At 39.3% G+C, this 13,594-nt stretch overlaps 1 protein-coding gene across 17 annotated transcripts in view; it reads left to right on the top strand.

The window, feature by feature from the left end:
• The window catches only part of PLEKHA6 (pleckstrin homology domain containing A6), a 258,135-nt gene that overhangs the window by 198,001 nt on the left and 46,540 nt on the right, over positions 1 to 13,594 (top strand). For 13 of the 17 annotated variants that reach the window (XM_060772991.2, XM_060772988.2, XM_060772984.2 and 10 more), the window contains 4 exons: positions 7,525 to 7,700; positions 8,849 to 9,331; positions 10,375 to 10,885; positions 11,976 to 12,062. In XM_060772991.2, the coding sequence (XP_060628974.2) occupies positions 7,525 to 7,700; positions 8,849 to 9,331; positions 10,375 to 10,885; positions 11,976 to 12,062 (1,257 nt within the window). Of the gene's footprint in view, positions 1 to 2,301; positions 3,950 to 7,524; positions 7,701 to 8,848; positions 9,332 to 10,374; positions 10,886 to 11,975; positions 12,063 to 13,594 lie in introns of those variants that run through there. The other 4 variants (XM_060773000.2, XM_060773001.2, XM_060772985.2 and 1 more) reach the window with 4 other exon arrangements.

The following is a 13,594-nucleotide window of genomic DNA, read 5'->3' as shown; positions in this document are numbered from 1 at the left end:
CACTTCCTTAACAATCTTTTCCAGAATCTTGCCTGGTATTGATGTGAGGCTGACCGGACGGTAGTTGTTTTGGTCATCCTTTTTTCCCTTCTTGAAGATTGGGACCACATTGGCCCTCCTCCAATCTGCTGGAACTTCTCCTGTTCTCCAAGAACTCTCAAAGATGGTTGCCAATGCTTCCAAAATGACTTCGGCTAGTTCCTTCAATACTCTTGGGTGTAGTTGATCTGGCCCTGGGGACTTGAACTCATTTAGAGTGGCCAGGTATTCCTGTACGACTTGTTTCCCAATTTGGAGTTGGATGTCCTCAAATCCCTCATCCACTCCGTCTTGCTGAGGTTGAAGATGACTTTCTTTTTGTGAGAAGACTGAGGCAAAGAAGGTATTAAGTAGTTCTGCCTTTTCCCTATCCCCTGTCAGCATTGCCCCATCTTCTCCTCGAAGAGGCCCTATCGCCTCCTTGTTTTTCCTTTTTCTACTGACATAAGAAAAGAATCCCTTTTTATTGTTTTTAATGTCCCTGGCAAGCCTGAGCTCGTTTTGTGCTTTAGCCTTGCGGACCTTTTCCCTACAGGTGTTGGCTATTTGTTTGAATTCTTCTTTGGTAATTTCTCCCTTTTTCCAGTTCTTGTGCATGTCTCTTTTGTGTCTCAGCACAGTTAGAAGTTCTTTGGACATCCAATTCCCTACCATTTTGGTGGGATGTCAGGCAGAGGGGGGACTATTGCCTGCATAGCATTTCAAAAGGAAGTAGCGAAGAATAACTTCTAGTGTGACCTATTGCTAAAGCCCTCATAAAGCAAGTTTGGAAATATATGGAGCTGAAGGGACTATTTTTTCATTTATTGTTTCCTACTGAAAACTGTTATGTCCTTAAAATGCTTATGTGATGCTGGCAAGGCCATCTGTACTAGCTTTGGACAGGGAATTGAGCTGCTGCTGCTGCTGCAAATTCTGTTCTCTTTCATGGTTCCCATAAAGTCCCTACAGAGCTGCCTGAAAGAGCTACAGTCATGGCCTCCCTAAATAATGGCATTGAAGATTTACTGAGGAGGAAGGATTGTTGCCCAAAAGGGAAGAGCATGGCAGCTAAACTACATTATTTCTGGATGCTTGCCCATGGTCCCTCAAGCTTACTGCAAGGACGTTGAGGCTGTTTCTGAGCCTGGACCTCCAAGGGAGAAGCGTGTCTTGTTGACTGACATATTTACTACAGAGGCCGTACAAGCCATAAAATGTGAAGAGCAACAGAAATACTTCCTCTTGTTGATAAAAAAAGCCAAACTCTCATTGTTCATTGGATGATTGGTTAGGCAGAAAAAGGATGGAGGGAAGTTGTTCATGGGACTTTGGGGGAGTTGCACTCTGGGAGAAAAGCCCATAGATTGCTTTTTGAATAGTTTAAACTATTTATTCCTCTTTACAAACATGAATCCCCTCCCCATTTTATTAAGAATAATAATAGCAGACTCTTGCTAGACTATAGAGACTTTCTGGATCACATCTGTTAGAAGCCAAGGAGCCCTAGTCCAACAAAATAACACTCCCAAGACCTGATCAATAGAGGCTCTTCATGATGCATACTAGGCAGTGGGGACTCATATAATCCAAATTAACGCAGAAAACCTGGGATCAGATCCTGGGATAGAGGGCCTGTCTGGAAGCATTCTTTGAGAAGGCATTTTTCTGTCTTTCCCTAGCTATCCCAGATGACTTCCTCACTCGGTTTAATGGTATGGCTGGCCCCGTCCTTGGATTTGGCCCACGTCATGCAGTAAATCTAAGGAGAAGCAGAGACTGACTCTTTATTAACAATTATACTCTTGGCTTTGACTTATTTGTTCTTTTTATTTTTTAAAAAAATTAAAGACTGCAGACTCATGGAAGCTGGTTTTCACCCATCAGCAACATGATAGTGAGGCTGATTTCATTCTCTGGCAGACAATTGGATACCGCCCTCTTTAACTATTTTCAGCTACTAGTGTGTTAAAGGAAAGGCAATAGATTGTAATTTACTTAGTACATGATTAGTTTCTATGTGCTGAATTTCAATGATGTTAGGATTATGACTCTAAAGAAGGAGTGAACTCAGCTGTGAAATTTAAATGTAGGGGATTGCTGCAGAGATGGCATAAATGTAGCTGCCTGGATTCCTTGTGCAAGATCAAACAACCTTTCCTTTCTGCAACTGTTGTGAACATATCTGTTTCTATAGAATATTTTCAATATGAATGTTCAGTAGCATGATGGTGACTGGGGGGGGGGGCAGTACTCCAGGGAACAAAATTTGGCCAAATGTTCTCTTGCAAAAATTGGTGCATTCTGTCTTCTCTTTGAAGAATGAATACCAATCCTTCAAATCAGAAACAGTCAATTTAGTGTTCTCCATATGCTTTGTAGCACAACTGCTATAACACCTTACCATTGGCCATTCTGCCTGGGATGTGTGGGAACTGTAATCTCAAACATCTGAGGAGTATCAGGGTGTCATTCCTCTCTAACAAACCACATAGTGTTTTTTTTAAAAGTGTGTCAAAAACGGGAGTGCTGAAAACTAATTAGAAAGAAATTAGATAAAGTACATCCACACCTGGGACTTGGGAGATGCAAAACAAATCCCATGCAAAACAAATCCAGCACACCCAAATGCACCAACAAAACTACATCATTTTGTTTTCATCATTACTGACATACTACATACTGCTTGTTGAAATGGCACTAATAAAGCTCTATTCAGATGTCTTATGAGTGAACTCTAGGGTATTTGTACTTTTTTAAAATGAGGATGAATGAGAATAAAACGCAATGGTATTTTAAGAGTTTAAAACTATTGATACCTTTATTTTCTTTGCAGTTCTTCCTAACCGCTCTATAAAGGGGAAGAGAAAGAAGTATTTTGATCAGAGGCATGGTGCCTCCAAATGTAGCACATTAGCCTTGAAAGATGCTGCTGGGCATCTTGCCCACCTTTGACTGAGATTTGTTTACTGGGAGTGAATGTCTTTTCTCCATGGTGTTGCCTTGACAAGAGGTCTGCACTTGCTTTCTGGACAGCTTTCTGGACAGCTTCACTGGCGCCAGGACTGTTCAATTTGGAACAGTCCTTTTCTGATCCGATATGGGGGAGTAGCATTTATGCACTGAACTCAATATAGAGATTTTAGTAATTTTTTGTAGAATTTGTAGATTACTTTAGAAAAAAAGGATCATATGGCCCAATAAGCATCTTTATGAAGTGAATTTCACAGAATTCAGTGGGATCTACTATGAAATAAGAGAGCCTTGCTTCACAATAAGTCCCATAGTGCTCTGGTTGAATAAAGCCAATGTTGTTTTTGATACATTTTCCTAATGTTTGGTAGCAAGAGAGAAGAAACCCCATTATGGTTGCATCTACATTTGTGTCTTTAATCATTTAAAAAATTGGGAAGAGGATTCCCAATCCAAGTTCAAAAGGAAGGTTGTCATTGACTGGATATATACTTATATGGTCTTGAATGGACCAGCTTAGATGGTGTTGTTGCTTTCCTTCATTGCACCTTGAAAAAGCAATATTGTTCATGGCATGTGCTGCTGCTACCATGCTTGCATACCCAGTTTACTCTCTAGCATATCAGAATCCTGGCTTAGGCCCATGGCTTCAGATACGTAGATCTGGTCTTCCCGTCCTCGTGGTTTATTTTACGCTCAGATAAGGCCAAGTGACCCTTTGATTTTAGGCTCAAAAAGCATTCAGCATGTGCCTAGTTTGGCTTCAGCTACCCTTCCACAGGTCCAGCTCTGCTCCTGCCGTGCTTCGCCTGCTTGATACTCCTCCCCATTGGATTGCTTGTTGGGAGTGGCTGACCTGTTCTCTATCTTCCCTCTTTTTTTCCCGTGCGAGGATCCCCCGGACAGGAGATCTCTTCTGATAACCCGTCTGCAATGCCATCACCCAGGCACCAAATAGGTAGTATTTTCCTTCCACTTCCAAATGCATGCATGCTGGAAAGGAAAGATCAAGTTCAGATGGGTACAAATTATCCTGCATGCTTTATTCACCCACAATCATTCCCAAAGAAAAGTGGGATGGGGAAATTCTGGAATTCTTTATGTGGCTGATTGAACACTTACAAATTCCTAAACCACTGAGACTGGTAGCAGAGGTATGTATACACATAATCTGATGAAGAAGGAAATTATTTGAATGTGTTTGCTTCTCATTTCCCATTTATGGACACCATGTTTTGTGTACAGCCAAATTGTAGTCCTTTTTTTGTATAGTGTATCAATACTGAAGGTCTACAAAATCTGTACTGAAAGTCTACAAGATCTAAGTCTATAAAATGACCATTAAAAAGAGAAATATGTTTAAGATCACCTAAAATTCACTAGCATGATGAGTGGCTAACAGATTGTGAACTAGAAATGATGGCCAACTTTAAAAAAAAAATAAGACATGTTTTTCAGCACTGCAAAATAGTGAATAGTGAATAGTTGTAGTAACAGGAACAAGAGCTATCTGGCTGTTATTATTATCATACTTTAGTTATAATAAAAGCCACATTGAGATGAAAAGTAAGCATTGATGGCAAAAGAAAAACTCAACCAATTTTAATATTAATTAAACCAGAATGGAACAAATGATAATTGAATCAATGAGTTGGACTAATTCAGATTTAACCATGCCTAGAAAGGTCTTGATCTTGAAAATACAAATATTATAAAGTATTTCTCTGAAATACTCTATAGAAGATATTTGTTTTTTAAAAATCTCTGAGTTTAAATATATGTTGTTCACCGCTTTGAGTTGCCTGAGGGCTGAGAAAAGCGGTATAGAAATAAAGTAAATAAAATAAAATAAAATAAAATAAAATAAAATAAAATAAATAAATATATCAGAGTTGATTACTTGCTCTATGGGTCTATTCTGCATTTAAATCTAGAAATTATACTCAAAGCCAATTTTTATTATTGAAAAAAATCATTTCCTTGGTTTGATAGGAAGGGTGAATAACTATTTCTCTCTCGACATTTTCGGACTGCAATTTCACAATCCCTCACTGTCAGCTATGTTTGCTAAAGGTGATAAGAACTATAAACCAAAAAGTCCTGTCATATTGTGACATGACCAAGAAAATTGTCTATACTAGCTTTCCTCAACCTGTGTTGTCTTGATGTTTTAACCTGCAGCCCAATCCAACATTGCCAAAGGTCAATATGAATAGGAAGCATTGTTTAAAACATCTGGAAAGCACCAAGTTGGAAAAGACTGCCCCATACAGATGAAGAAATGGGCCCATTGGCTCCCAGAGATTTCTATAGAGCAATGTAAAAAGATTGCAGTCTCTGACAAAATCTGTCCATCTCACAGGAAGGTCATTAAGCAAGATTAATGTCCATCCTATATCATTCAAACATTGTAATTGTAGATACTGTTGAAATGAAAAAAGTTTAAATCTTCTAGGGAATCATGTCATAATGAAGGGGATCTTATTAGCGTCAAATAAATATAACCACTCTGCAGTCAAATTATTGGATATATTTAGAAGAACGATAAAACATTTGGAATGGATGATAAATGTTCTGAGTGTTCCTCCTCATCCTAGCTTTCCTCAGGAAGGCAGATTTAAATATTTAAAGATTAGATCACAAATTTGATGCCTGTAACGAAATCTTACCCTGGTTTGGTTGAACATGAGAAATTATAATTGACCAAGACTCTTGACCACCACCAATGGGTTATTCTTTCACTTGTTATGGATATCATTGTGGAAAACAACAATATTTTGAAGTTTAAAAAGTGGAAGCTGTTATATTTAGTTTTACCTATATTCTAGGGAATAATAAAACTGGGAAAAGTTACATCTCAAAAACAGTGAACAAACATTAACGCCATTGCCTTTTTGGTGTAAAAAGAACATTTTAGTTACTTTTCCATTAACTTTTAAAGTGTATTTTAAAGTATTTGTAGAGAATTTTTAGTTTTATGTCACTCTCTTACCAATTATCTCTAAAATCAATTGTGTAAAGCCATCTCAGATCAACTATACCAGATCTGGTCAGCAGGATAGATCCTGCTGATCAGATTTGGTGTGGCTGATCTGAGATGGTTTTAAACAATTGATTTTAGAGGTAGCTGATTTTAGTGTTTGTGTATGTTTATAGATTATTTTATGTTCTGGCATTGAATGTTGTGCTCTGCTCTGAGTCCCCCTTGGGTGAGAAGGGTGGAATATAAATGTTTTAAATAATAACAATAATAATTAATAAATAAATCCTAAAAAAATTGTTTAACCTAAAAAAAAGCAATAGCGTGATGAATTTTCATTTTTAAAAATAACAGCATAGAATTTGTTTCTTAACATTAGAAACTAATTTGCTTTTTTCCAAAAAAGTAATTTTCCGAGCCTTGAAAAACAGTTGTCGTGTGCTATGTTTACAGTGAGAGCAACTTTATCCTTAAAGTCGAATAGATAATTAGAACTCCTGATTTTTGCTTAATTGATACTCCAGATACTCCAGGATATTAGGCAACACAAATTTATTTTGCCACACTAAGTGCATAATACACATGTACACTGACTGAATGCTGGCATTTCATATCGGAACAGAAGCTTGCATGCTCTTCTGTCCATGGAACCATGCATGTGCTGCACGGGGAAGAAACCATCCAATTTCTGGGGTGCTTGTATGTTGCTGGGAAGAAGCACAGAGGTTGTCGTGGTCTATATTATATCCTGTTCTTTGAAGGGCTGCCAGAATACAATTGTCTGTTTGAAGATGTTTGAAAGGCTATACAGACCAAGTCCATTTTAAATGAAATGAACTATAAAGCAGAAGAGCAGGAAGCTTGATTCAGTATTTATTATCTGCAAAGGGGGCTGAGGAGGTATGGATCACAAGGTCCCAGACTGCTCGATTATGGTGAAATGTCTTCTCTGTCTTTTTATTTTACAGCAATTGTTTCCAGATTTGCATCTATATATCGAAATGAACACAGGCACATTTTAAGCAAATTACTGTCCAATTTTGTCTTTGGGGAAGGCAATGCGTATTTGGTCAACAGTTTTGCACTTGTGTGAACAAGCTGTTCACTAACTTGTGTCCGTTTTCCAAAAAACAAACCCTGGGATATTGACAAATAATCTTTGTCAATACCTCAGGTTTTAGGAAAGTTAGTGAAAATGTCTAATTTTTTTTTGAAAATTGAGAACATCAAATGCAATTTTTTTTACAGGTTTCCAATCTGAAACGTTTTTAAAAACCTACACACACTAGCATTTCCCACCAACCCCGAGAAACATTTTAAACATATATAAACATAAATCAACAGTCATTGGGATATGTGACCTGAAATAAATGACATTTCAGTTTTTACTATCTCACAAAACGGAAATAAAAACTGTTTGAAGTCATAGGTGGGAAATACTAAGAAATGTAGTTTCTCCTCTGATCAGAAGCTAACACTTTGATACTAATTTAATATATCTTCCCCTCTGCCCCCCCCCCCCCCCATGTTTTCCTCTTCTATCCATTCTATAGGTGACTGTGTGCTGGATGGAAGAGACACCAGGCAATAACAAGAAGTCACTCTCTCCCCAGGCTGAACATGCTGGTATCCGGACTTATTTCTTCAGTGCTGAGAACAACGAGGAGCAGGAAACCTGGATTCAAGCCATGGGCGAGGCTGCCCGGGTGCAAATCCCACCAGCTCAGAGGTCAGATGCTTAAAGGAAGTCTGCATGTCCTATCGTTTCTAACTGAGCCAGAGATTTTAGATACTCTCTGTCCAAGGAAGCCAGAATGACCCTCTCCCTACTGTCCTTCCAGCAGTGGGCTAAAACCTTTTTATTCAGATGGGCTTTTAAAGAGGAAGGTTTTTAAGATCATGTTGTAGTTTTTATGTATTTAATCTGAATACTAATGACATTTAATACTGTTATAATATTTGTATAATTATATATTTTACATTGTATTGTAATGCTTTTAATGTTAACCGCTTTTAGTCTCCTTATGGAGAGAAAAAGCAGGGTATAAATAAACATAATATTAGTAAAAACATCAACAGTTCTTTCCTCTTGCCTGGAGATGAATCCACCAAAATTGGAGAATTTTTCTTAGGCTTTGATATTTGAAACCCTACCCAAAAATAACTTCCTGTTCACTCCCTGTTTAAAATGCTTAAAATGACCAGGTGTGGGGTAGAAAACATAGATAAAATGCTCCCATATAGCCCCATAGAACATTTGGGGATAAAAAATGTGGGGAATGTGCAGGTCACACTTTATCCCACTCTGTTTTAGCAGATATTGTTTGGCCTTGGCTCACCCCAATGAGAACAGGATAGGATATTTGATACATATTTTTTGAATTATGATGAAATCAGTGGGCAGTGGACGGAGTGAATGGTTTTTTAGGGTATTATGTTTGTCTCTTGGAAATCTGATGTACATTGTCTGTTCTATTAGTGATAATCTGTTCTGTTGACATCACACAGCATCTTGATCCCTCCATTAATATGTTTTCACTGAAGTCTTTAAGTATTGTATTTATTGCACGCAAGAGTCATAGGGCCTACAGAAAACAGATTTGAAACCACTGAAAGTAGCTACTCTCCAAAACACAATGAGGCTCTTTCAATTGGATGTAAAAAAACAAAAAACACGGGGTTGAGGTCAGTGATCAACATGAGAAATGTTTTGGAGAAAATGGCAGGGTCTAAAAATGAAATACATTTGTGAGGTTAGCACTTATGTGTTTTCAAGAGATTGAGAAAAGCTCATTAAAGCTAAGATCCCTCTCTTTAAGATGACGTTATGAAGTAAAGCCATGATTGTGACCTCTTCTACTTATCCATCCCTATAAGGCACGAGAAGATTGATTCTGAAAACATCCCTCCTAGCAAGAATCACCATCGCAGCATTTCAGCCAGGGACTCTGCCAAAGCTGAACCAGAAGTCAAGACCAGAGGAGAAGGTGATGGTCGTGGTTCTGAGAAGACTGAAAGGAAACAAGAGCGAGTAGAAAACAAGAAGGAGCCTCTGGTCAAAGCCAATGGCATTGTCAGCCAAGATATTCCTTCTGAGCCTGGTAGCCCTTATCCAGAAGCCTCTCGGATGCCAGCTGGAGTGGAGAGAACTACACAGCCAAATGGCTGGCAGTATGCATCTCCAAGCCGTCCTGGGAGCATGGCCTTCCCACAACATGACAGTGAGACTGCTGTGACTCGTCGGAGCTTTGCTCCTCGGACCAATCCTGAGAAGATTGCCCAGAGGAAGAGCTCCATGACCCAACTGCAGCAGTGGGTGAACCTACGCCGTGGAGCTCCATCTTCTGAGGAACTCCAGAGGTGCGGTGATCAAATCCTTGGTATAATTGCCCTGGAAATTAAACAAGGGAAAATAGTAAGGACCTTGACTGAGAACAAAAAGGATCAATTTACTAAATGAAAAGAAAAGGGAATATGTACACTGCAACGTTAAATCAGTACTGATGTAGATGTTTATTTACACATGATCAGGATGGCTAATTTGGCTAGTGTCATACAAAATTATGTGGGCTCCATGTTTAAGTGTTCCCATGGGAAGCACCATCAGCCCCCACATTTGTGGGTTAACTGTTACAGATCTGATTATTTGGAGATTTGAATAATATGTTATATCTAGCAAACTCTGGGTTCCTCGGTGAGATTCTGTGGTCAATGTCTGGTCACTGAGTTGCACTGAACAATAAACAATAATAAAATATAGAGCAAAGAAAACTGTTCAGCATAAAACATTAAATAAAGATGAACATCTGAAAGATCTGACAATTTTTAAAAAGGTTTTTTTTCATTTGGCACAAAAAAGACATCAGAGATGTTGCCAGCCATATCTCTTTGACTCTTTGCAGACTGTCACCAAGTCTCCAAATCTGCAGTGCAATGTGTTACTGTGTTTTTCCCCTGAAAAATTGAATAACTGTTCAGTTCTACAACTGAGCCATATAATCCACAGAATCTTATATACTGTTTTAAACAGTAGATATATACTACTGCATCATAATAAAAAGGTGGCTTACATGTAGGAGTGAGAGCAATAAAAAGATTACAATTGTAACAGATGATAAGGATGATGGTGGTGCCAATACCTTTGAGATTCACCACCTAATTAAACATTTGAAGTGCATAAAAAGTGGCATTTGCAGTTGTATATTTTGTACATTTTTGGGATTTAAGTTTTTTAAAAGTCTGTACAAACATCGGCATTTTAACACAGATCTGGAGAATTTTTATTAGCAATGTTCACCAGAGAATGTAGGCTGAAATATAATTGTTGGGAACACATTCCCAAATGTCATTTGAGCAAATCTAATAATGGGTTTTTTCTTCATTCTTTCCTTTGGGGCATTTAGCCCTACCAGGTTCTATCCAATGTCCCGAAGAGCCCCTGACTACTATCCCCCCTATTCACCCCAGTTCTCTGAGGATTACCAATACTACCCACCTGGCGTGCGCCCTGACAGTATCTGCTCTATGCCTGCCTATGAGCGCGTGAGCCCTCAATGGACAGTGGATGACAAACGGCACTCCTTCCGTAACAGTGGCTCGTACCAGTTGCGGGATTGGAAGGAACAGCCTGGCTATGGCAGACAGGATGTACCTATCTGGATTCCAGGCCCCACACGGCCACCAGTGTACTTTGACGAAATGGATGCTGCCTCAGACTCCTTGCGGAGGATGTCACTCCAGCCTCGCTCCCGGTCGGTCCCCCGCTCGCCAAGCCAAGGTTCCTACAGCAGAGCCAGAGTATACTCCCCAGTCAGGTCTCCAAGTGCCCGCTTTGAAAGAGTGCCTCCCCGGAGTGAGGAGATATATGCTGAGCCAACGTCTTATATGATGAGGCGATCGGTTAGTTCTCCAAAGGTAACCCTCCCTCATCACTCCACTCCTTTCCTTGGCACTTCCTGCCACTCTTAAATGGAATAATGCAGAGATTGTGAGTGCAAATTGAGGGGTTCTTGTGATGTAGCCCATATTTATCTCTCTGTATTTATGTATTTATCTGTGCAGAAACCAAGGGATAATGAAAAGAGTGAATATAATTATAAGGGAAGAGAAAGAAATGCAAGGTGGAAATTTCTCAACTAACTGAATCAATTAGTTGAGAGTGGTAGAAATGAGCAGTGCTTCATTTCTAGGATAGTCAGCATTGTTAAGTCCATAATTCAGCCCACCAGAAAGTTGCTGTCTGATCTATAAGTCCTGTTCTCAGGAAATATCTCAGACATATCAGAGATTGTTTTAGTCACTTGCTAGTATAGGAATACCAGTTTACAGATGCTGAAATATAGTCACAGTTTTTTTGTGCCCCGGAACTAAAAGTAAGGGGCTTCACCTTGTCAAATTAAAAACCTAGTGTAAGAGATTAGGAACTGCAACCAGCTTCAGTGGGGCACATGGGTTGAATGTCAAGACTGAAGGCAACTTGCTTATAAGCTACATTGGCATATCAAAAGGGTTGCTGACATGAGACTCTTAAAACATTGGCCATCATAATATAGACTTTAAGCTACACAAGCATGATGGAGACCACAGAACAATATTAAGCAGTGCACTGCTCAATATATTTTTCCAGGACTGAGACTAGAACTAGACCAAACAGTGAGTGGCATTACAAGTTTCAAGGGCAAGAACTGGGGATGAACATATCCTTCCTTTTCCTCACCTTCTAACAGAACTAGGCTTAGTTCCAGCTTATAGAACCAACTTTTCTTTTCCAAGAGCATTCTTACCTTGTGTCCAGGTTGCAACCCCTTGATCTTCCTATAGTTTGCCAACCTATCATCCTTGCATTGAATGACACCAGGCAATTGCTTTGCCTTATCTCCATTTCTATATGATGAGTCATGATAATTATTTTGTATGATAGAACAAGTGATTGAGGATTACAGTTATCCTATTATAGTGATATAAACATGTAATGTATGATGTGTGGTTTCTTCTCTTTCCTCAGTATGATTATCTGGGTGACAGGAGGCCCGTCCCTGCAGGGATGTTCCCCTTCAACTATCCAGCATCCCCTACGGTTCATGATAAAATGGTACGTCACATTGGTGTCCCAGTATCTCATTAGAGATATTCCATTTCCTTTTCAAGGCTGGGATTTAATTCAAAGAAGGGATAAAGGGACATATGATGATGTGATAGTAGAAAGCTACTTACTTGGCACTATACTGTCTTCTTGAGATGGCAATTTTTTTATTTATCAAGACATATATGTTGGCTGCATGTGATCAATCTGGATATGCAGTACTCTGTGATTATGCAAACTGTTAAATGGTTTAAAATATTGGATGGGTTAAAAATGAGAGTCCTTTAATAGGTCCCATTTTTGGAAGACGAAGGGATGAATTAAGTATGAGAATTATGGAGAAGGGGGAAAAATAAGATCAACACATACATACCAGGTCAGTGAGGGTTCTGGAATTCATTAGCATCCAGAAAGTGTAACATATTTTGATATTGTAATATTGAATGGGCTCACATCATTTTAAGTTACAAAAACCTTGTGTTGAAATTTCATTTTACACCACAGGCAACCTATATGATGAAGGGGAACACTTCTATATAGCTTTGCCATCATGTTACTGGAACAATATGTAGCAGAGTGTGTTGCTAATTGTTTTTGCAAGCTTAATCCAGACATTTTCTTTTGGTTCAGAGTTTCTCCTGTCACATGGCTTGGGCCTTAAATAGATAGCTCTGGTTTGTTCTTCTATTTTTGTCCCTCAAATGGTGCCAGACTGTAGTTCCCACAATCCTTTGTCACTGGCAATGCTGGCTAAGGTTGATGGGAGTGGCAGTTGAACCTTTAGAAGGCCACACATTTTCCACCCTAGTTCTAAATGAACAGTACCTTATCAATTGATATAGTGATAGGAATTGAAAATCTTTTACCTCTGGGATAGTTTCCTAATCTAAGGATTTATTGCTGGATTGTTTATAAAGACTAATAAAGCATTGGTAAATTATACTTTTCACTGCTGGTCCTCTCAGACCTCCAGTGTAGTTCTGGGACAGCTGAGTATGACAAAAAGAATCTGGGATACCAACTGTGAAGTTAAAAAGGACACGTAGAAACCTCTGTTCCCCATTGTTGGCTGCAGTTTCTTTCTTTGTGGTTTTCCTCACTCATTCTACTTCTCTCTTTGTTTGGTTATTTCCCTCCGGGGGAGGATCCATTTGGTGGGGGCTGAAACCATAGGGAGTGGGACTCTGCCAAGTGAAACTGCCAACTTCATTTGCTCCATGCCAAGGCTCTTGACCCTGTCTGACACCTTTCACCTGTGGGAGCAAGCAGTAAATCCTGGACTGGATTAAGGTGCCCTGTGGAACAGACACTAGTTGCACGCCTGATGCACGCAGCTTTTCCCTTCACTCTTCCCTGCCTTCTCACCAGCTATGCACAAAAGCGGATGCATGTGGCTGAACTAGAAGTGCAATGAGATGACCCTGGTAGCTCTAAATAGGTCTATAACAGTCTCTTTTTACAAGAGACGCTCTGTCCCCAATCTCCAGGTGTTATGAGAAGAAAAATTGATTTCAGCATTAGATTTAGAAGGATGGAGGTGG

The sequence above is a fragment of the Anolis sagrei genome, chromosome 4 (genome assembly GCF_037176765.1).
Source record: "Anolis sagrei isolate rAnoSag1 chromosome 4, rAnoSag1.mat, whole genome shotgun sequence".
In the NCBI taxonomy this organism is placed as follows: domain Eukaryota; kingdom Metazoa; phylum Chordata; class Lepidosauria; order Squamata; family Dactyloidae; genus Anolis; species Anolis sagrei.
Note: the sequence above shows the minus strand (reverse complement) of the source record. Positions and strands in the feature narration are given on the sequence as shown.